Below are 20,822 nucleotides of genomic sequence, written 5' to 3'. Positions count from 1 at the left end.
ATCATGTGTGTATGCTAACAAATTTTTTTTTTTTTATTGTATATAAAAACTAGATTTAAAATTTGGAAATGAGTTGTTCTCCTTGCTTGCTGTTTCTTTCTATTTCAAGCTGATAACTCAAAATTTTATTTTGAGCCTGTTTAGGTGAAAGGCTAGAAGGGCTAGTTAGTTAAGAGAAGGGCTAGCTAGTTAAGAGGATGATGGTAACGGGATGAGAGAGAATTGAAAGATTAAGGCTTGATTGTTTTCTATCAACATTATTTTGAGGTAATTTTCTATCTAACATCTCCTAAATAATTTTTGGATATATATACATAATGATTGGAATTAATTTTTTAATGGAATACAAAAAATTCTAATACAAGAAGGAAATTTTTAGGATGATTCTTTAGTTATTTCCGAATTTTTTATGTACTGACTTAAATTTTCGGACACATAATTACAGGTTTAAATCATTTCTTACCCCGGGATCGTTTATAGGTTTTCGGTCCATATCTGCCACTTACGCTACTGGTATTTTTGCTAAACCTAAATGAACATTTTACTTATTTACTAAATGTCTTAGTCTAGATGCATGCATGTTAGGATCAGAAATAACATGTCTCCTTTAGATCTTAGGCTGGACATAGATATAGAAACCAGATTAGGTTATTGATTTAAATAAAATAAAATATGTGTAACTCGTCATAATTACAATCAAAAGGTCAAATTTGTTTCGTAAAAGAGACTTCCTATTTCGACGGGCATTTGAGACATAGCGTTTAACTAAACTCAGTCAATATCTTAATTTTTAGATTTTCAGTAATTAATACTCAAACCTAACTTCAACTAATTATTATATTATTAAAGAGATAAGAAGTATTAAAAATAAAGATAAAAAAGTAACCCTTCATGCAATAACTAAGATCATGATTTTTATTTTGTATATATAAATAATCTAACCAAACAAAGTCTTAACTTTTTTTAGAATTCATAGTTTTACCAAACGCATCTTTAACCATTGATTGGTCAAAGTTGATTTGGACGCCTCTAATTAATGAAAAGAACACTAAATTTGCTGTATATTTATAGAATAAATATTTTAAAAGAGCATTTTTAAATAGTTTTAACCACTTATCATTCATATGTAATATATATTTCTAAACGGATCATATATTTGTGTTTGATATAAATATTTATCTTCGATCACAAAATTAAGTAAAAATTATTTGAAAACAAAATCCGACATCTTTGTCAAAAGTAAATTTGCTAGTTTGATATATATAAAAATAGTATAACAACTAAAAAAACAAATCTTAAAAAAATGTGAAATTTCTTTTTTGTTTATAATATTTTATTACACTAATGACTTTAAGCATTCAACCACCTTAAATTCATTATACATTTTACACTACATTTACAAATATGCAAACAAACAAAATAATGAAAATAATAAAAATTAGGTTTTAATAAACTACTTATCATTCATATGTAATATATATTTCTAAATGGATCATATATGATTTGTTTTTGATATAAATATTTGTCTTCGATCACAAATTAAGTCAAAATTATTATAAAACAAAATCCGACATCTTTGACAAAAGTAAAATTGTTATATTTTGATATATATATAAATAGTATAAAACTTAACAAAAAAAAAAAAAAACCTAAAAACCTAAAAAAATGTGAGATTTATTTTTTGTTTATAATATTTTATTACATTAATGACTTTGAGCATTCAACCACCTTAGATTCATTTTACATTTTACACTACATTTACAAATATGCAAACAAAAAAAAAAAATTTAAAATTAGGTTTTAATAGTCAAATTAGAAGAAAAATGAAATAAATTATGATAATTGTATCCCACATGTTTAAAATTTTGGTACTTATTTTTTATTAATGTATAATTACTGTAAGGTCGTTTTGAACGAAGACACGACTCAATTATAAGAATAATAAAATTAATAAAAAATTAATTTTTTTTTTTTATCTAATTTCAATTAATTTTTTTATTTTGAATGTTTGCTCAAACTTTATAACTATAATGTGATAAAATTATAACAAGAATAGATTGAGATTTGTTATACATTTATTCTCAATAAAATCCATACATTACCTTAAGCATCAATACATATATGTAGGCTTAGATCTAAATTTTATTTATATATCATGGGTTAAAATAGCGACATTTATTATTATATTAATTTTTTAATATTTAACTAATTTAATGGTTAATATACTATATACAATTTAAAATACTATTATAACAATTATAACAATATGCTATATTTTTTTTATTTTTTATTTTTGTATTATCATATTATTACATAGCTAAGAATATTTACAAATAATTAAAGATAAACTTGTCATGGAATAATGTATAGAATCATGACCAACTTGACTTCATTCATCTCGACATTGTTTTATGCTTAATAATATTAATATTGATATTTTACGTTATTGATTATGTTTAATTTATTAATTATAAAATTAAATTGAACCAAACAATTAATCAAATTCATTAAAATTTAGTGAATAAAATAATCAAATTGAAACGATTAACATTTTAGACTAGATTATATGTTAGTTGATTGTAATTGTAATTAATTAATGGTAGCAAATATTGGTTAAGAAAATAATAAATAAAAAAAAAAAAAGTTTATTTTGTAGAGAATCCGTAGCCATATTCATGTGTAGCTAGGTAAGGGACCACTGAAAAATAAAGTTGAAATTTAACCTTTTTTTCCAAATGAAGAATGTAATATTTGAAAAGGATGATTGAATTGTTTTTCCTCAAATACAAGGAAATTTGGGAAATGACAAATTTCTCACAACCACTTAACCATATTTTACAACCACTTAACCATATTTAAGACCTAGTTTGATATGTTTTTTAATTTTATTATTATTTTTACTTATTAAATTATTCATTTTGTTTAACAAAATATTAAAATATTCTTCTTTTATTTAATTTTTTAATAATAAAAAAATTATAATAATTCGAATTAGAAAATCAATCTAAAATTAAAAGACTTATTAGTCTCTCTTTTTCTTCATTCATTGAGCTTGATTTGTTCTTAAACCAAAACTTAACTTCAACTCCACACACAAGTTTGTTTTCAAAGGATGCATTGAATTAATTAAAATTCTTTTTTTTTAATAAAATAATTAGTAAGGCTAAATTAATTACTATATTATTAAAGATAAAAATACCACTTCATGATATAACTAAGACTATAAATTTTTATTTTGTCCATATAATTAAATAATGTTTAACTTTTTTTTATTAATATTACAAAATTTCTAAAGGGCATACAAAAATTTATATTTGTGCATAAATTGATAAATAATATTAAAAATAACAAAAATGCTTATATATATATCTACCATTATTATTATTATTTTTTTTTTGTTCAATCCATTCATTCAACCAACACATAACACATAGACATATATGTCTTCATTAAATTCCTATTCCTCCTCTATGTGTGTCAGAGAGAAAGAAAGAGACATACACATAGGCTAGATTATTATTATTATTATTTTAAACCTTAAACAAACAACACCTTTCCAACATATGGGATCCTATGTGTTGTTCTAGATAGCTAGCTAGTTGGAAAGATCGATCTGCTGCTCTGCTGCTCGAGAGTCGAGAACGTCGGAGTCGAGATAAGCACCAGTTCGTAATTCATCCTTCCTTCCTTTACACTGATCATTTCACCACGGCAGCTAGCTAGCTAGTCAGTCCTGCGGGACAGTTTACTTACCCAGCTCTCTCTCTCTTCTGAAAGCTTTCACCTGAGATATTAGAGATCGAAAGATAAGCGGTGGCCCTTTCAGAAATAGCTAGCTAGCTAGGTTATGATTGATCCTCCGTTCTTTCCAGCAGCTAGCTAGCTTCGATCAAGGAGGAGGACGACTGAACCACCACTTGTAATTGATTGATCCTCCGTTCTTTCCAGCAGCTAGCTAGCTAGCTTCGATCAAGGAGGAGGAAGAGAATCACTTCAAGATGAGCCTACAGGAGTGCCAATCAACCGACTAGCTAGCTAGCCAGTCCTTCGGGACAGTTTAATTACGTACCCAGCTAACTAACTCTCTTCTGAAAGCTTTCACCTGAGATATTAGAGATCGATCGATCGAAGAAAAGTGGTGACCCTTTCAGAAATAGCTAGCTAGGTTCAAATTCTCTGTCTGTCGTCGCGGCCGGCAATGCTTTGAGATGAAGTTCACCACCACACAGATGGAAGGTATATATAGACTGATCGAAATGAGGTTTTCTCTCATACATCATCGTTAGTTAATTAATTAGATAATTGCTGATCGATTAATGTTTGGAAGACATCATGAATAATATTGTCTAATCACGTCAGTCTGATAACAGGAGTACTCTAAATTAATTTCCTTGATCGATCGATCGATTGATTGGATTTCATATCATACCGACCTGCAGTACTGTACTGTAGCAGCCAGCCAAGCCAAGCCAAAGGTTCGGTGGTTAGTTAGGTACGTACGATAAGATTGTTTTCTAGGTTCAGATTCTGCAGCATCGGAGCACATTAATAATAAACCCTTGCCGCTATTTTAGCTAGCTAGGTCCTATATTTTATTTTGTTTTATTTTATTTAAGAGAGTAATTAGAGAGAGATTAAAGGATTTTCGGGGTATCCTTTGCTGCATAATTAAAACATACTAGACTCACCATTAAAAAAATAATATATTCATTTAACTCTTTGACCCTAATAATACTAATACTAAGAACCTTAATTTGTCACTATAATTAATTGAAGGTTAAAAGGGAAGTTTTTCCTCTTCAAAATTTGTATTAAGTTTTTGTGTTTTTTATTTGTCATTTTATTAATATTTTTAGTGTTATAATCCTACACATTAATCGTTATACTCTTTATGATGTTCCCAATATAATTTTTTTAATATATGATATATATATATATATATAATATACATGTTAATTTTGAAATTAAACCTTTTAATGTAAAAATAAAGGAGATTTAGAAAAAAACAATATTGTATATATTTCTTTAAGCCAATAATTGATAATCATACATTATCTGAGCCCTCAAAACAAATAGAATTATTTCGAATTAGAATTTATAAGAATCTACCTCTAAAATCTCAAAGAAGTGTGTTTTATAAATTAGCCTCGAACGAAATCCTGGATTACATGTTTTTATGTGGCGACATCTTATTAATCATCTTTATGAAATTGGACGAATTTAAATTTAAATAAGACCATTGTCGGAGTATCCGGCCTGAATCAGAAAAACAACAACAACAACAACGTTGATTTCAATACTCAACTTTTATTATTGTATTATATTAGTTTCGTATGAATTGAATTTCTTTTAATCAGGGTAGATTTTATATATATCCTAGTTCCGCACTTGTTCTTGTTCTGCATGCTAGCTAGCTAGCTAGCTAGCTGTTTATACTTTTGGCATGCATGTAATCTCTCTAGCTACGGTTAAATTCCATGTAATCAGCTGCAAGCTGCTATTGTTTGTTGTGCATGATTAGTGACATATATAGTTTTAATGGACATTTTAATTAACCTAGCTAGCTAGAGTGGTGTACGTAATTAATATCTGAATTTAAAACAACTATTCCATGTAATATTGTCCTATATTGTTTCCCTTGAAACTAGCTAGGTCGGAATGAATACATTAATTAATTAATTAATTAATTTGAAAAGAAACCTCTCATTCATTTATAATCGTATTAATGTGACATAATTAATTAATAAATTAACCCTTACACTAGCTAGTTAGTTAGCTTAATTACATTAATTAATTATATACAATAATTGTTTAATTAATTGTGCATGTGCAGGTACGTATCACCATCTCATCGGATCCTAGCTACTTATACTACTCCTTACTACTATGGAGCATCACGATGAGATTAGGTCATGGCATGAGGAGGAGGATGATGATGCAGATTTGCATCCCTTTAGTGTCGACAGTACTACTCATGATGAAATCAATTCTATAACCATTGATCAGGATGAGCTAGAGAAGAAGCCTCAAGGATGGAAAGCCATCATCTTCATCCTTGGTATATATATATATATATATATCTTCTTTATATATTTTGTTATATCAGTCTAGCTAGTTATTTAATTAAATGTTTATTTTCAACTAATATTATTGACTTTTTTTTAACTGAATTGTAGGTACAGAAATATGCGAGAAAATTGCCACGTATTCGGTCGGGGTTAACTTGGGAGTCTTCCTGATTGATAAATGCCACATCGATGAAGAGAGGAGTACTAGACTGGCCACTATATTTAGCTTATCCACTTATTTTTCTCCCCTGCTAGGCGCCATCATTTCGGATGCAGTTTTAGGTCGTTTCCGCACCATTTTCGCAGGCTCCTGTTTCACCCTCACTGTAAGTGATATAATAAATTATTAAATTAATTAATACATATGTTTTGAATAAGAAAATTTTCATTAGTATTCTTGCTAAAATAAAATAAAATAAAATAAAATTAATTAATAATATATGCATGCATGCATGCATGATTACCTAACTAACTAGACATTAATTTGAGAGTAACACAGGGAAAATGGTATATATATTGACATTTAATTAATAATGGATTATAATTTTTCAAATAATTTATAAATATAAAAAGAAAATTAAACTTTTGCAACCTTTACCGGACTTGCAAAATATCCTAATTAATTAAATTGAAAATAAATGATCAAGTTAATTATATATATATCACCTTCTTGACTCACAAAGAATCACAAATTGTTAAGGACAAAAATTATATTGTAACAATATCAGCTCTATTATCTAGCTAGCTAGCTAGCTAGCTAACTAGCCTTTCATCATTCTTTACATTTATTTACTCCCTTAATTTGAAGGTGATAATATTGTAGGTTTAGTTTGTTAATTAACTTGTCATTTTAAAACATGATCATCACATGATAAAGAGATTTTGTTATTCAAGATGCAATTTAGTGATCATAATTTGAGTTTGTTAACTTAGAATTCGCACAAGTTTGAGAGTTAAAAAATGGAAATTTTATTTCAAAGACTGATCATAAAGTATATGTGGGAGATAGAAAGAGAGCTATGGATAATAGTAATAACACATTTTTTCTTCTTAACTCCAAATTTGATTGCAGGGAATGATAACCCTGGTCTTGACAGCATCGGTTCCCCAGCTAGATCGATGGGTTCTTTGGTTGGGTTTGACTATGCTGGTGATCGGTTCTGGAGGGATTAGAGCCTGCTGCCTTCCATTTGGCCTGGAACAATTTAAATGCAAAACTAGGGGGGCTGGGAAGAGAACCATAGGGGAGTATTTTAACTGGTACTTCGCCACCTGGACACTGGTCTCAGGTCTGGGCTCGTATGCCATTGTTCATATTCAGAACAATGGTAATTGGGTAGGGGGCTTCGTTATACCAACCCTCTTGATGTTTTTGTCGATAGTATTTTTCTTAGTAGGAGAAAAATACTATCTGCACACAAAACAAAGAGCGGATAATATTGTCTTCGGAGGCGTAGTCCAAGTTTTATGGGCAGCATGGCTGAAACGTGGGTTGAGGGTACTTCCGGGGAGTATAGTTATGTACTACGATTTGTCACCCCGGGAAGGCACTACGTCGTCACTCCGACCTACAGATTATTTGAGGTAAGACGATGTTAATTAACTTACCAAGTATATTCTTCATTCATTATTGTTGGTTGTTTTAATTTTATGATATTTCACATTAATTCAAATATTAAAAAATGTTACTGAAAAATCTTATGTGACAAATTTTATTTGCAGGTTTCTTAATACAGCGGCGATAGTAGGGAGGGATGATTTGAAGTTAGACGGAACACGCGCAAATACGTGGAGGTTGAGGAGCGTTCAAGAGATCGAACAAGTGAAGAGATTAATTCAAATTTCTTCATTTCTTCTCCCGACCACCCTCTTCTTTGTTCCGTCGCTGTTGACGTACATCTACATCGCCCCTCAACTGAGTTGGATGAACTGTCATGGAATATCTATATCACTCTTGTTGATAATTCTCATTAGCATTCCCACGGTGATTTCTACTTTGACAGTCTTCGTCTATGACCGGGTTATTACGGGATTTCTGATCAGTAGATTGAGATGCTTGCATGGCAGTGTTACACTCCTCCAGAGGATTGGAGCAGGCATTGCATGTGTATTTTTATCCATGGGGATTGCGGGATTAGTAGAGGCTGTGTCGAGCGGATCAACAAAGGATCCAATATCTGTATTTTGGCTCACTCCTCAGCTTATCATGATGGGCGTTGGTAATGCTTTAGGAGTAGTTGGGCAAATCAACTTCTTTTATCAAGAATGCCCAGAGAGCGTAGGTAGCCACTCGATCTCCTTGGTGTATCTAAGTCAAGCTGTGGCCTTATGTATCACGGTGGGACTTCTAGAAGCTTGCGAGACATGGGTATCAGGAGAAGACTCCCACATATACTACTTTTATCTATTGATAGCAGCCATAGAGGCTATCAATATGATCATTTATTTGGGTATGTCAAGAAGATACCAGTATCGGAATCACTCCGAGGATGATATCCATGGTGCTTCAGGTATCGAGGAGGTCCTATCTAGTCACGGCCAAGACGAGGGAGATATTGATGGTGATACAGATATCGAGGGTCAGTCTAGTCACGGCCAGGACGAGAGGAATGTCATCGACAGTGATATCGGTCACGACTACGGAGTGGAGGCCATTCCTAGCATGGAGTATCTAGTGGTGGAGGAAGATGCTGTTCAGAATCATCATCCTAGCAGTCTTTCTGTTGTTGTTTCTGTTATGTTGATAATTGTATATGTCATTATTTATTATGCTTAGGTTTTCAGTCAACGGGGATACAATTTATGCTAGTTCAAGGTAAGATTTAGTTCAGCTAAATTTTAATTATTATTTGTATTGTTTTTAACTGTGGAAACATGTATCATTTAGTTTGTTTGAGCTATTTTCATTTTCAAGTCAAAGTAGATATCTTTTATGTAAATGCAGCATATGGAGTCCAAGTTAATGCAAGATTCTAACAATATAGGAGTTCTTTTACTTTCTCTTTAGCAGCTGGTAGGCATGTTCGATGCTATTGTTTATGACTGTATTAGATGATTGTTAATATTTGCTCTTGCACAATATTATTATTTGCTCTTGTGCATCTTATATCTCTCTTAGGCATTGTTTGATTCATATGAAGAAGTCAACTTTCATTGGGTTTCAGTTTATATAAACAGGACTTTTTCTTAATTTTGGGATCCAGTACTAATGAGTTATAGTTATCTTCGATTGGTTCTGTGAAGTTTCTATTTGAATCGTCTTCTTAGTTAGTTCTTAGTTAGATGATGATGATGATGATGATGATGAATTGATGATGATGTTTTGATTATGAGATGCAGAGCATCTGATTATCCTAGGGAGTATGATGGCGCATGTGTTCAGATGCGAAGGTCATATAGTCCTGCTGCACAGCTTTTTCTTTTCCTTGTACAATGGTCAGATTGTCATCTTGCTGGTGCACCGGTTTACTCAGAATTCTAATCTATAAGGTTTTTGATGTTTGCTTAAACAAACGAGTGAGCTCTGTTTTGACATGACTAATTCTCTTAAGTTCTTCCAGGTTTATGTTGATGGAACTACAACGATGTCTGTTCATGAAAGGAAAGCAAGTATAAGAGAATTCTATGGTAAAGGATATGAAAATTTAGGATGATTTGTTTGATTTCGTTCTTTCTAAATTCTGAATTCTGAATTCTGATTTCTGATGTATGAATGAAAATCTCTGGTTTCAGCTATTATTTACCCTTCCCTTTTACAACTCGAAAGAGGAGTTACTGATTCAAAAGATAAAAGACAGAAAGCTGTATGCATGGAAAGATATAGAAAAAGAGATGATGATGTTGATGATGATCGGAATCTGTATTGAGATGTTGATATTGAAAGAGAAGAAGAATGTGGAATTTGTATGGAGATGAATAGTAAGATTGTTCTACCTAACTGTAATCACGCCATGTGTTTGTAGATGAAGTTGTTCCTTATTGAACAAACATAGTATTTTACTCATATTGGCAGGAGCACAAGATCTCAATCGTGCCCTTTCTGTCGCGATAGTCTGAAGAGGGTGAATTCAGCCGACCTCTCGGTGTTCATGGATATCAAAGAAGTAATTGACATGGCTACGGTTACTCGAGAAAATCTTAGAAGGCTTTTCATGTACATAGAGAAGTTACCTCTGGTTGTTCCTGATACATTATTCGATGCTTTCGATTCTCATCTTAGGTAATTTCCCTTATCAATCCATTAAGAAAAAGTCATGTTTATACATTATTTGCTCTTACTGCATGCCTCAAACAGTCGATATTTTTTATTACTATCACTGTGGATGTATGCTGCTTGCATGTGGATTGTTCAATTGCTTCTGACACTCAGCAATGATAATCCTCTGCTTGCTTACATTCCAGAATTTTACTTGGAAACAATGGTAATTATTTTCCTCTTCTTAAATCTAAAGGAGATTTCACAATATATCATTTTTGCATAAGTGCTGTTATCTTCATATTATATTGGTGTTAGATTACGTAGTTGATCCAAGAAATTGTCGTCAAACTCTTGGGACAAGGTCTTTGTGTGACTCATTAGTTATATATACTACAATATACATTTCTTGATTTCCTGCTGTATTTTTTCAAAGGTTTGTGAATGCTTGTTCTCTATTGAAGCATGTCTCTATTGGAGATTATTTTTAACATACACTTCTTGCTGGAACAATTTGCCCTTTTGCAGCACTAGAGATGCAAAATGAATTGTTTTAGGCCCGTCTAAAATGTTATGGATCCTTCTTTTATCTGAATCACTAGGGTGTTTATTCCTTTCCTGTTTACTGTTAAAAACAGGACCATATAATCTTATGGATGACTTCTAACTTTCTGGCTGTACTTAATTTGTGATTAAATTTGTATATGTACATCAGTTTCTCATGTGTACGTGTGTCAAGTCCCAATTCTGCACAATGTATTTGTACCTGGTTATGCCTATACATACATACATAAATAAATATATCTAGTTATACACATTTGTGGATTTATGTTCTTATCTTGAATAGCTATTTTATTACATCATAGGCATCATTCTGGGTGTCCCATCAGACTCAAGCAATCACTCTCCTAGAGGAAACTGATAAACAAATAAGAGACCGAGCTTGTAGGGAGCAATTAAAGCGCTTGAAGGAAGGAAGCTCGTAGTTTCTATCGAGAAGAAGTTATGGATTGTGTCAGAAACAATGCAAGGTTAGATCATATTGTTTTGTTATGCATAGATTACGTCTCCATAATGTTAAGTGTGATATAAGATAATGGAAATGACCATAATATTTATAACACTTATGTAGCTTAATGCTTCTTGCTTGAGTAATATGATACTTTCTTATCAGTTTGCTTACTGTTTTTTTTAAAATTTGTTAGTTTCTTCTTCTTACTGCATGCCTTAAACCGTCGATATTTTTTATTACTATCACTGTGGATGTATGCTGCTTGCATGTGGATTGTTCAATTGCTTCTGACACTCAGCAATGATGATCCTCTGTTTGCTTACATTCCAGAATTTTACTTGTAAACAATGGTAATTATTTTCCTCTTCTTACATCTAAAGGAGATTTCACAATAGAGCATTTTTGCATAACTTCTGTTATCTTCATATTATATTGGTGTTAGATTACCTAGTTGATCCAAGAAATTGCCGTCAAACTCTTGGGACAAGGTCTTTGTGTGACTCATTAGTTATACTACAATATACAATATACATTTCTTGATTTTCTGCTGTATTTTTTCAAAGGTTTGTGAATGCTTGTTCTCTTCGACGTGACCAATTGAATGTAAGTGGTACATAATAATCCTAGAATCGAGATAATCAAACCTTTGTTACAGCTCCGATGAACAACAAAAACATACGATCTAGTGTTCTTATCTAGTATGATCTTTGACTTTTTTCTTTTGCATGTCAAGTTTTCTAATTGGCATTATTTTTTCAAACTACTATCTTAGTTAGATTTACCACACTTTTACAAAACAAATATATTTTATAAAACCGAATAACCCAATAATGTGACTTAGTTTTACATTGCATATAAATATTTGTAGCACCAAAATAAACAATAATCTAAAACATACGATTTTTCCTTCAGTGTAGTGTTAAGCATAGTAAAACAATAATGTAATCTCACTTCAAAAATATTCTCATCTCTATTCTTTGCATCAACTTAACGATATTGGTTCAGATAGAGTATTTATTGAGTACGAATTGCCTATGGTTGTTCCAGCAATATACCCTCCTGACCATGCATTCTATAGCCACAAACAAAACATCAAAACGAATTTACTTAGAATAACAATATGGTTTTTCATTGAAATTCTTGATGGCATACAAACCTGAAAATTGATACCGCCAGTTATCCCGTCCACATTCAATACCTACAAAACCATAACAACTCAACATAACTATTAAGATAATAGAAAAAAATTATTTTATTTAATAAGTTACTAAAATGTATTTTTATTTATTTTAGTTAATGAATTAAGTGATTTGAATATTGAAATAATTTCAACGAGATAATGGATTTTTTAACAAATAACCAAAGATCAAACAAGCTCAATCTAGATCATCTGTATACAAAAATTTATTGGTCCAGTTTCTGTACCTCTCCCGCAAAGAATAGGCGCGACTGAATTCGGCTCTCCATTGTGGTAAGAGAAATCTGAAAGAAAAATTAAGCATAAGAAGGTACAAATAAGGAAGCTAATTTTCCAGAATTTATTATTATCCAAAATTTCAAGTTTTAAGAACCTCCGACAATGGAACACCTCCTGCCGTGACAAATTCATCCTTGTATTGGCCCTTCATCAAGAAAAAATGAACAAAAACAATTTACTTCTTTAGGAAGACGATGAATTCATATGATTAATAATATAGAGATTTGCATGCACCTTCCCAATCAATTTAAACGGGCACTGTTTCAGCATCGACGCAATAGAAAGTAGAGCTTTACTTGGAAAACTTGCCCATAAGATTTCTCCATCTAAAGCCTGAACAATAAGGATGAAAGCATTACTCCAAGATTGGATTTTTAAGCAGCAGAAAAATATCAAACCCGAAAAGAAAATGATTGGGAATTAAAAGAACCTCTCGATCAAGAATATATTTCCAGAATCTTTTCACGAGACCCAGCTCTGAAGGATATGAATTCAACACTTTTTGTCTCTGTATTGTCGAAATACAGGAATTTATATGATAAACAAATTAAGCAACAATTCAACCCTGATATTCATCTAAATCATCAAAAAAAATTCAAATTGCCCTTATTTTTTCTGAAAGTATTTTGGTGATCCAAATATTCCACTCTCTTCAAAAATAAAATTTTCAGCTCATATTATTTTCTGTAGATAAATACTTATGGCTTGTTTGACAAGGATTATCCTAACATCAAACAAACCCCAATTTCTCAGCATTTATTCTTCAATTCATTCAAGAAAAAGACAGGGTTCCAAACTTCTTAAATTACAATTCTTTTTTATTTGTAGAAAAATGAGAGCAAAATTTAAGATTACCACATGATGATTCTTATGTTGAACAAGAATTGACTTCACATCTTCAATTAAGATATCAGGAATAAAGTCAATCAACAGCGTTCCTGCAACATTCTTCTCTTCAGTTCAAGGTGATAAAACCTAACAAGCAATTACTTCATGAATAAAGAAAATCCATTACCTTTGTATCCTGCACTGAAAAGAAAAGCTCACGGGCTCCCCAAGCAGATAACTTAAGGATTGCTGGTCCACTCAAACCCCAGTGGGTAATTAACATGGGTCCAACCTAAAATCCATCATACTTTTATTAATGACATGCTTATTAGAAAATAGACTAAACTCAATACACCCTTTTTAAGCTATTTTGAAATCCACCATTAAACATAAACTATTGTCTTTTTTCAATATAATCACTTCAACTATAAAACCATTTCAATACAAGTCTTTCTTAAATGACAATTTTAAACTATATTTTTTCTTTATAACTGTCAATAGAGTTGAATGAAAAAATACCTTTAAATGTTGCAGATTAAAAGGGTTGATATTAAAACAAAGTCTCATAGTAAAAAGGCTTGTATAAAAACTAATAATTTCAAAATTGACGAATACTTTGCAGGCTTCTTATGGGTTTAATCTAGAAAATACTTGCAACAATAGCATGCCTGTGAATGATGTGGTATATTCTTCTCAACATTTTCTAGCTTTGACTTTAGGGAATGTGACCTGGGCAAAACACAGAAGCACAATATATTGCATACAAACTTACAAGTTAACAATACACATCAAATGACAATAGATAGATCAAGAATTGTGATAAGAATGATCAAATAAATAGATAGGGTGTAGATATATAAATAATCCCTATTAACAAATTATATTCCTTAACTTAACATTAAGCTGAAAAATAAGGCTTAATTCGATAAGTTATGGATGATTTAACTCAGTAATATAGTAAGATCATCCAAATTAATCAAATTACATCACTGTCCCGATAATAGTTCAACATTTTATCAAAATCTTAGGTATTTCCATATGGTTTATATTTAGCATTTATTTTTCAAAATTTAACTCATTCGACGCTTAAAATTCAATATTCAACAACTAGGTTTCAGTTTTGTCTCATCTCTCCTTCTATATTCTATACTAATACACGTTGCAGTGACATCAAAGTTTTGCAATAAAACTACACTAAGCTCACAACGAATTTTCTAACGCAGTTTTGTGATTATTCGTTTAAGAAATAAAGGGTAAAACAAGTATAATAGCCCAGCCAAAGCTGCAAGTTTGGCATCATCAATCTTGAAACTGAATAGGCTCGGTACAGGTTCTACAATAGAATGACCAAGCCTGAAACAGAAAAACTAGATGCATTTCAAAATTTGAACTGAGTTTCCAAAAAAGTTGAACAACTAAAGAAAAAAAGGAAACCTGCTTGGAACTCCCACTGGCTGTTAATACATAATCAGCCTCGACATATTCCACAAGATCAGCAGTTCGCTTCTCAATCTTCACAAGGAATTTCCCACCAGAAGCAGTTGAGACTGATGTAACAGATCTACCAGTCTGCAATAAAACTGGTTCGAGTCTATATCAGGCCTTAATTATACACAAAGGGTATAGGGCAAATTCAAATATAGTTTCAACAACCAAACTATTGAGGTAATTTGATAAACTAGAATTTACCTTTTTTATTCTCTGCTTCAGTAAGAAGGCAACCCACTACTGATCAATATGAATTGTTACTGACTGGAAATACCCTTCATCATCTTCAGTCTAATAAGGCAAAACAGTATTTTGATAATTATCTCCAGAAATATGAACAAACAACTGGATTACCATTACTCGAGCCCTAGAAAGTATTGAAGATAACTATAACTCATTAGTACTGGATCCACGGAGTTTGTGAGGATGCATGTTATAGATAGCTTAGGCAAACAATTAGATCACCACAATCCAAAATGTTAGTACTGGCCCATTTGGAAATACTTTTTGGAGCTGAATTTGGACAAGAAACATCAAACAATGTCCTTATAATCACTTATTTTTGTCAATTGACAATTATCTAATTCAAATGTTGATTTAGTTGAGATAAAGATAATATTCTGCGACAAAACTTAATTACACGTGTATTCATAAATGTAGTAATGACTTCTCGTCCAAATTCAAATTTAAACTCAGACCCAGACTCAGTTTCAAAAAGTGTTTCCGCCACATGAGAGAATAGATTGATTGAAGTTAAAATCAAAACCTTGAGCTCCACTCCATGGTCGGAGAACCAGGACATGGTATCCTTTGGACCATGCAATTTGAAGAAAAGCCCTCTGAATTCCTTGTTACCCCTAGGATAATGTTGTGCCAAAGCCTACAAAATTTCTCAGATCTTTCAAACTGGAATGAAATGACTAATAAATACCCTTAAACTCCAAAAAATCACACTTATCTCACTTACCCAGTTATCAAAACAATGCCCATTTGTTACATTGCATCGACCCCCACCTGAAATTTTAACCTAGTACGAGAATTCCCACGCCAGTTGATATACATTATTTATAATACGGCTGTAATCTTAACTAAATACTTATAAAAATGATACCTTGGACGAGGGTTTTCTTTCTCAATAACAGTCACTTTCAGATTAGGGGCTAATGATTTAGCCTTAATTGCTCCAAATATTCCGGCGGCCCCGCCACCAACGACCACCAAAAGCTCTCCATTTCCCTAGCACAAAACGGTTAAGAGAGAGACAACGGGGGGAAGGAAGATTATAGTGACGAAGCTTACTTACTTGCTCGGGTGATGAGAAATTGAGATACTCGTTCTTGGGAAGAAGGAAACTATGGATTCTGGAGATAGGTAAGGCTATGGCTTGCTCTTAGTTGTTCATCAGCCGCATTTGGCGCATCAAAAGTCAAGAGAGAAGAAGATTCAAGTAACCTTGTCTAGCTATGCTCAATTTCAAAACATCTAAATTTATTTTTACGTTTTTAATATTTTAATTTTAAAATATAATATTTTAAATGTTGAATAAATATGAAAGTTTGATATTTAATTTAAAAATAATTTTAATTTAATTTGAAATAACATTGAATTTGTAAGTAAATAGTCAAAATCTTATTTAAGCTCGAGTTTGAGTCGAACTAACAAATAATTAATCAAACTGAACTAACATTTGCAGCCTTATATCTAATCATCAATTAAATCAATAACTTATTAACAAAAAAAAATTACTATCTTCTATTCTTTTCTTTTTAAATATTTTTTACTAAGTATTAATACTATTTTACTAAATAATTTTACACCAAAAAAAATTATTTAAATTAAATAACTTAAATCCAACCAGCCTATCAAATAATATTTTCTTTTTTCATAAATAATTGAATTGCATGTGATAAATAAGAACAAAACAAATATTTATAAATGGGTCATATTAGTAAAATGGACTCTGGGTAAGTCCAACCAGACCTTGGATAAAGCAGTCAAGGTCAATCCATTAGAAGTTTTAACACATAAAAAAGATTTATTTTCAACTAAAATTTAGCATTTTATTATTTATTAAATTATTAAGAAAGAAGTATTATTATTATTATTATACAATTAAATAGATAACTTAGTAATATTCTTCCGAATGAGAAAAGTTCAAAGGACTCTTAAGATAACTTTTGTTTTTAATATGTTAATTGTTATGAAAATAAAATTAATAATAAACATTCTCTATAATAACTCAAATAAATAGAATTCGTTATAATTTTTTTAATTAAAGAAAATATTGCAATAAGAAAAACATTAATAATAAATTTAGGTAGGGGAGTCTAAGTGTTGACTAATTAGCGTATTTGCTTTAAATTTAATTGTTACTGTATTTATTAATTTAGTTTATCTACTTTTTTTTTTAAATGATTTCTTTTAATTTCTAATTCTTTTCAAATATATATTTTAATTAGTTCTTTTATTTATTTATTTTTTCAGAATTTTCTAACTGATTATTTTCTTTCAATTTGTTCTTTTACTTTCATTTTTCCTTTCAAAATATTGAATTTTAGAATAATTTATTATTATATTTTCTTAATAGCTGATTTTTTTTATTAACCTTTTAACTCTAAAAAATCAAATTAAATTATAAAATCAATTAACAATTGATTGTTTTTTATTAATATAATAAGTTTATATAAAAACATAACAAATCTGAAATAAAAATGAAGAAAATAGAAATCTTTAATACTAAGAGGGTTTGATAAAATAAGTGTGAATTCAAAAGTTTATATTAAATTTTTCTGTTGCTAAAAAATATATAAATAAATAAAAGTCCATTCATTAGATTTCTTCAAATCTATCTCTAAAAATATTTTTAATTTATATAAAATAACCATATCTCATTGGGTACATTTTTTTTTTTTTTTTTTATGATTCGTCATAAGTATTAAAAATAAACTAAAGAATAGGACTTGTAAAATCAAAATCTTGATTCATAAAGAATAGGTCTTTACAAATCTTGAATAAAACTTGAATACAATCCATCCATCTTCTTAGAGAGTTATTTTCTCCTCCTTTCATTCCTTCCTTGGTGATCTGAATTATCCCAATTACTAGCATTGTTTGCGCAAAGCAAATTATGTCGACAGTAAAAGAATGCACAAGAAATGCCTGCGCAGTTTGCAAATTTCAGCGGCGCAAATGTGCACCAAATTGTCCGCTTGCCCCGTATTTCCCTTCCGATGAGCAAGAAATTTTCGCATTGGTCCACAGTTTATATGGCGTAAGTAGTTTAACCAGGATACTAAGTATCCTTCCCTTACCGCAACAAAAAGACAGTGCTGCTAGATCTATCGTCTACGAATGCCAAGCTCGAAAAAATAACCCCGAAGAAGGTTGTGTCTATCTTCTCAATCATTTGAGAATAAACAACCATATGTTGGACGAAGAGATTCGTTTAGTAAACAATGCGTTAAATCGCTTCAAAAACCAAAACCAAAACCAAAACCAAGATGTTTTCATGTCGCAGATGCAGTTTCAAACCCCCAACAACAACAACAACAACGGTTTTGGGGTCTATACTAATAGTTCGATAGAAGAAATTGTGAATGAGCAACAACAATTGTGGGAGCCATCGCCACCGCCACTACCACCACCACCGAATTGTAATGGTCAGTTCAACCCTAATAATATTGTCATGCAATCCCAAATAACAGGTTTTCAAGAAGGGCAAGAATTATATCAGATATTGGAAAATCATGGGGGGAATAGTACTCAATCCCATGAAAATGTTGTTGTCCATGATCAAGGATTCTTTGGCCAATATGCTGCGAATACTTTTGAAACAAGGTAAGTAATTAACACGGATCAATTTTATGTTATTCTTTTTATCACGATATATATGTGTTTTCATATGATTCATGATATTTGTTTGTTATTAATTTCTAGATTATGGAATTATTAAGTTACATGCATACAATCTTTATCTAATTAATTAATGAATATATTTTTTTAGCTTAATTCAATTATATATAACATGAAATCTATAGGGAAAATCTCATCAATAATTATGAAGCCAATGAAGTCTACCAATTTCATCCTCCTCCAATGACCAATTACAATGAAGTCAATCATCAAGGGTATCCTCCAATGACCAACAATGAAGCCAATCATCAAGGGTACCAGTTTCATCCTACAACGGTCAATAATATTGAGGTCAATGAAGTGTTCCAACTTCATCCTACAACGGTCAATAATGAAATTAATCAAGTGTTCCAATTTCATCCTATAACGACGACGACGGTCAATAATGAAGTTAATCAAGTGTTCCAGTTTAACCCTAACCCTAACCCTAATCCTAATCCTCACCCTCACCCTCACCCTCACCCTCACCATCACCAAAGACAATGAATGAATGATCCGGACTGGACTGGGAAATGTTTAAGGGCACATAATTAATTAAGGAAGGATTAGGTATCCATTAGCCTAACTGGAGAGGGTAAGCTTCTTGATCATCTTTTGTAAACAAGCCTTTTTATCTTGACTAAGAGCTTTTATTTCAGTTTTTGAATTGTATTTCTTTTTTGTAACTTGTTTGAATATTGAATTTATAACTATTATTAATGTATCAATGGTTAATTTATTTTAGTTCTATTTCATCCATGTAAACTAAGTGGTACATACATATTGGAATTAATTAATGAGAAAAAAAAATACATTTAACATATTACAAGTGAAATGATAATGATACCAAATATCGGTGATTTAGTTTTAATATTAATTATTCCATTTTTATTCTTAGTGTTGTTCCTATTTTATTTATTTTTAAAACAGTAAATATATGATGTTCTGCTTCAACCATATTCTTCAATTTTCAACTTTTGTTTTGCTTATAGGATTTTATTAATTTTTTATTTCTAAAATTGAATTGCTTTTGTAATATATATAAAATTTCTTGAAAAATATAATATTGTAATTTTTAAAATTATATATGCAAATAGTTTAAATTTTTTTTAAAGAAGTTATTGTTAAAACAAGATTACATTCTTTAAAAAAAAATCATCAAATAAAAATAAAAAAACAGAGAGGAGAGACCAGATTTCAATCCGTTATTTTTATAGTAATGTTAAAACATTTAACAAATTATACTATATTAAATACAAAATTATGATATATTTCAAGATAAATAAAAAATAAGAATATGTTTTTCACCTGTCCCAAACTTCGGACCGGACCGGACCCATCGATAACAGAACCTTCAAAATAAAATACAAACCTTATATCAGTAAAGAGGAAGAAAAGGAGTCTAAGATGCTCCCAACTACCCTAATAAATAAATAATGTATGATAAATGTCTCATATTATAAAACTGTCTTATAAACTTAAGTCCTTTTGTTTATTTTTTTTATTATTTTAAGATGCACCCATTTTAATACGAAAAAGAACCAACAATCTTTCTATCATTTCAACTTAAGTTATTTTTAATGAAAATTAAACATAATTTTTTTTGATAATCCAAACTTTGGATAGCTAGAAACAAACACAAATATGAGGTATCATTTTATTTGAGATTGGTAAGCCTTGAAAATGGGGAAATATGAAGTTGGCAATTTATTTTGGATGAGAAGTTGTGATCTAAAGGAAAGCGATATTTAATAAATAATTTATGTCTTCGTAATCACAAATTTGAATATTCACATCCCTATATTTACAAGTCACTGGTACAAACTTCTTAAACATGTTCTCTTTACAAGTTAAACTTTTTAA

General features: G+C 30.5%; 3 protein-coding genes and 1 pseudogene across 3 annotated transcripts; 3 read left to right on the top strand and 1 right to left on the bottom strand.

Annotated features, from left to right (window-relative positions):
- The first annotated feature begins 5,886 nt into the window (after positions 1–5,886).
- Positions 5,887–9,549, top strand: LOC124930094 (protein NRT1/ PTR FAMILY 2.13-like). The gene is made up of 5 exons (XM_047470458.1): positions 5,887–6,058; positions 6,177–6,394; positions 7,141–7,652; positions 7,791–8,807; positions 9,408–9,549. Exons 1-5 carry the CDS (start codon positions 5,887–5,889, stop codon positions 9,547–9,549), a joined length of 2,061 nt encoding a protein of 686 aa, XP_047326414.1.
- A 22-nt stretch (positions 9,550–9,571) lies between these two features.
- On the top strand, positions 9,572–10,015 carry LOC124922175 (E3 ubiquitin-protein ligase AIRP2-like). Its single transcript, XM_047462911.1, has 2 exons — positions 9,572–9,695; positions 9,801–10,015. The coding sequence occupies exons 1-2, from the start codon at positions 9,602–9,604 to the stop codon at positions 9,932–9,934; spliced, it is 228 nt and encodes a 75-aa protein (XP_047318867.1). The 5' UTR covers positions 9,572–9,601; the 3' UTR covers positions 9,935–10,015.
- Positions 10,016–12,078: 2,063 nt separating this feature from the next.
- LOC124930085 lies at positions 12,079–18,105 on the bottom strand (annotated as a pseudogene).
- A 90-nt stretch (positions 18,106–18,195) lies between these two features.
- LOC124930074 (LOB domain-containing protein 27-like) lies at positions 18,196–19,466 on the top strand. The gene is made up of 2 exons (XM_047470443.1): positions 18,196–18,905; positions 19,106–19,466. The coding sequence occupies exons 1-2, from the start codon at positions 18,196–18,198 to the stop codon at positions 19,464–19,466; spliced, it is 1,071 nt and encodes a 356-aa protein (XP_047326399.1).
- Positions 19,467–20,822: the final 1,356 nt, after the last annotated feature.

This window comes from Impatiens glandulifera, chromosome 1, assembly GCF_907164915.1.
Source record: "Impatiens glandulifera chromosome 1, dImpGla2.1, whole genome shotgun sequence".
Taxonomy (NCBI): domain Eukaryota; kingdom Viridiplantae; phylum Streptophyta; class Magnoliopsida; order Ericales; family Balsaminaceae; genus Impatiens; species Impatiens glandulifera.
Note: the sequence above shows the minus strand (reverse complement) of the source record. Positions and strands in the feature narration are given on the sequence as shown.

Bases quoted from the DNA above. Each gene is read 5' to 3' on its own strand.
- LOC124930074 (XM_047470443.1), top strand. From the start codon at position 18,196: ATGTCGACAGTAAAAGAATGCACAAGAAATGCCTGCGCAGTTTGCAAA. The intron at 18,906-19,105 runs GTAAGTAATTAA...TGAAATCTATAG, and splicing joins GCGAATACTTTTGAAACAAG to GGAAAATCTCATCAATAATT.
- LOC124930094 (XM_047470458.1), top strand. From the start codon at position 5,887: ATGGAGCATCACGATGAGATTAGGTCATGGCATGAGGAGGAGGATGAT. The intron at 6,395-7,140 runs GTAAGTGATATA...ATTTGATTGCAG, and splicing joins GCTCCTGTTTCACCCTCACT to GGAATGATAACCCTGGTCTT. The intron at 8,808-9,407 runs GTTGATAATTGT...TATGAGATGCAG, and splicing joins TCTGTTGTTGTTTCTGTTAT to AGCATCTGATTATCCTAGGG.
- LOC124922175 (XM_047462911.1), top strand. From the start codon at position 9,602: ATGACTAATTCTCTTAAGTTCTTCCAGGTTTATGTTGATGGAACTACA. The intron at 9,696-9,800 runs GTAAAGGATATG...CTCTGGTTTCAG, and splicing joins AAGTATAAGAGAATTCTATG to CTATTATTTACCCTTCCCTT.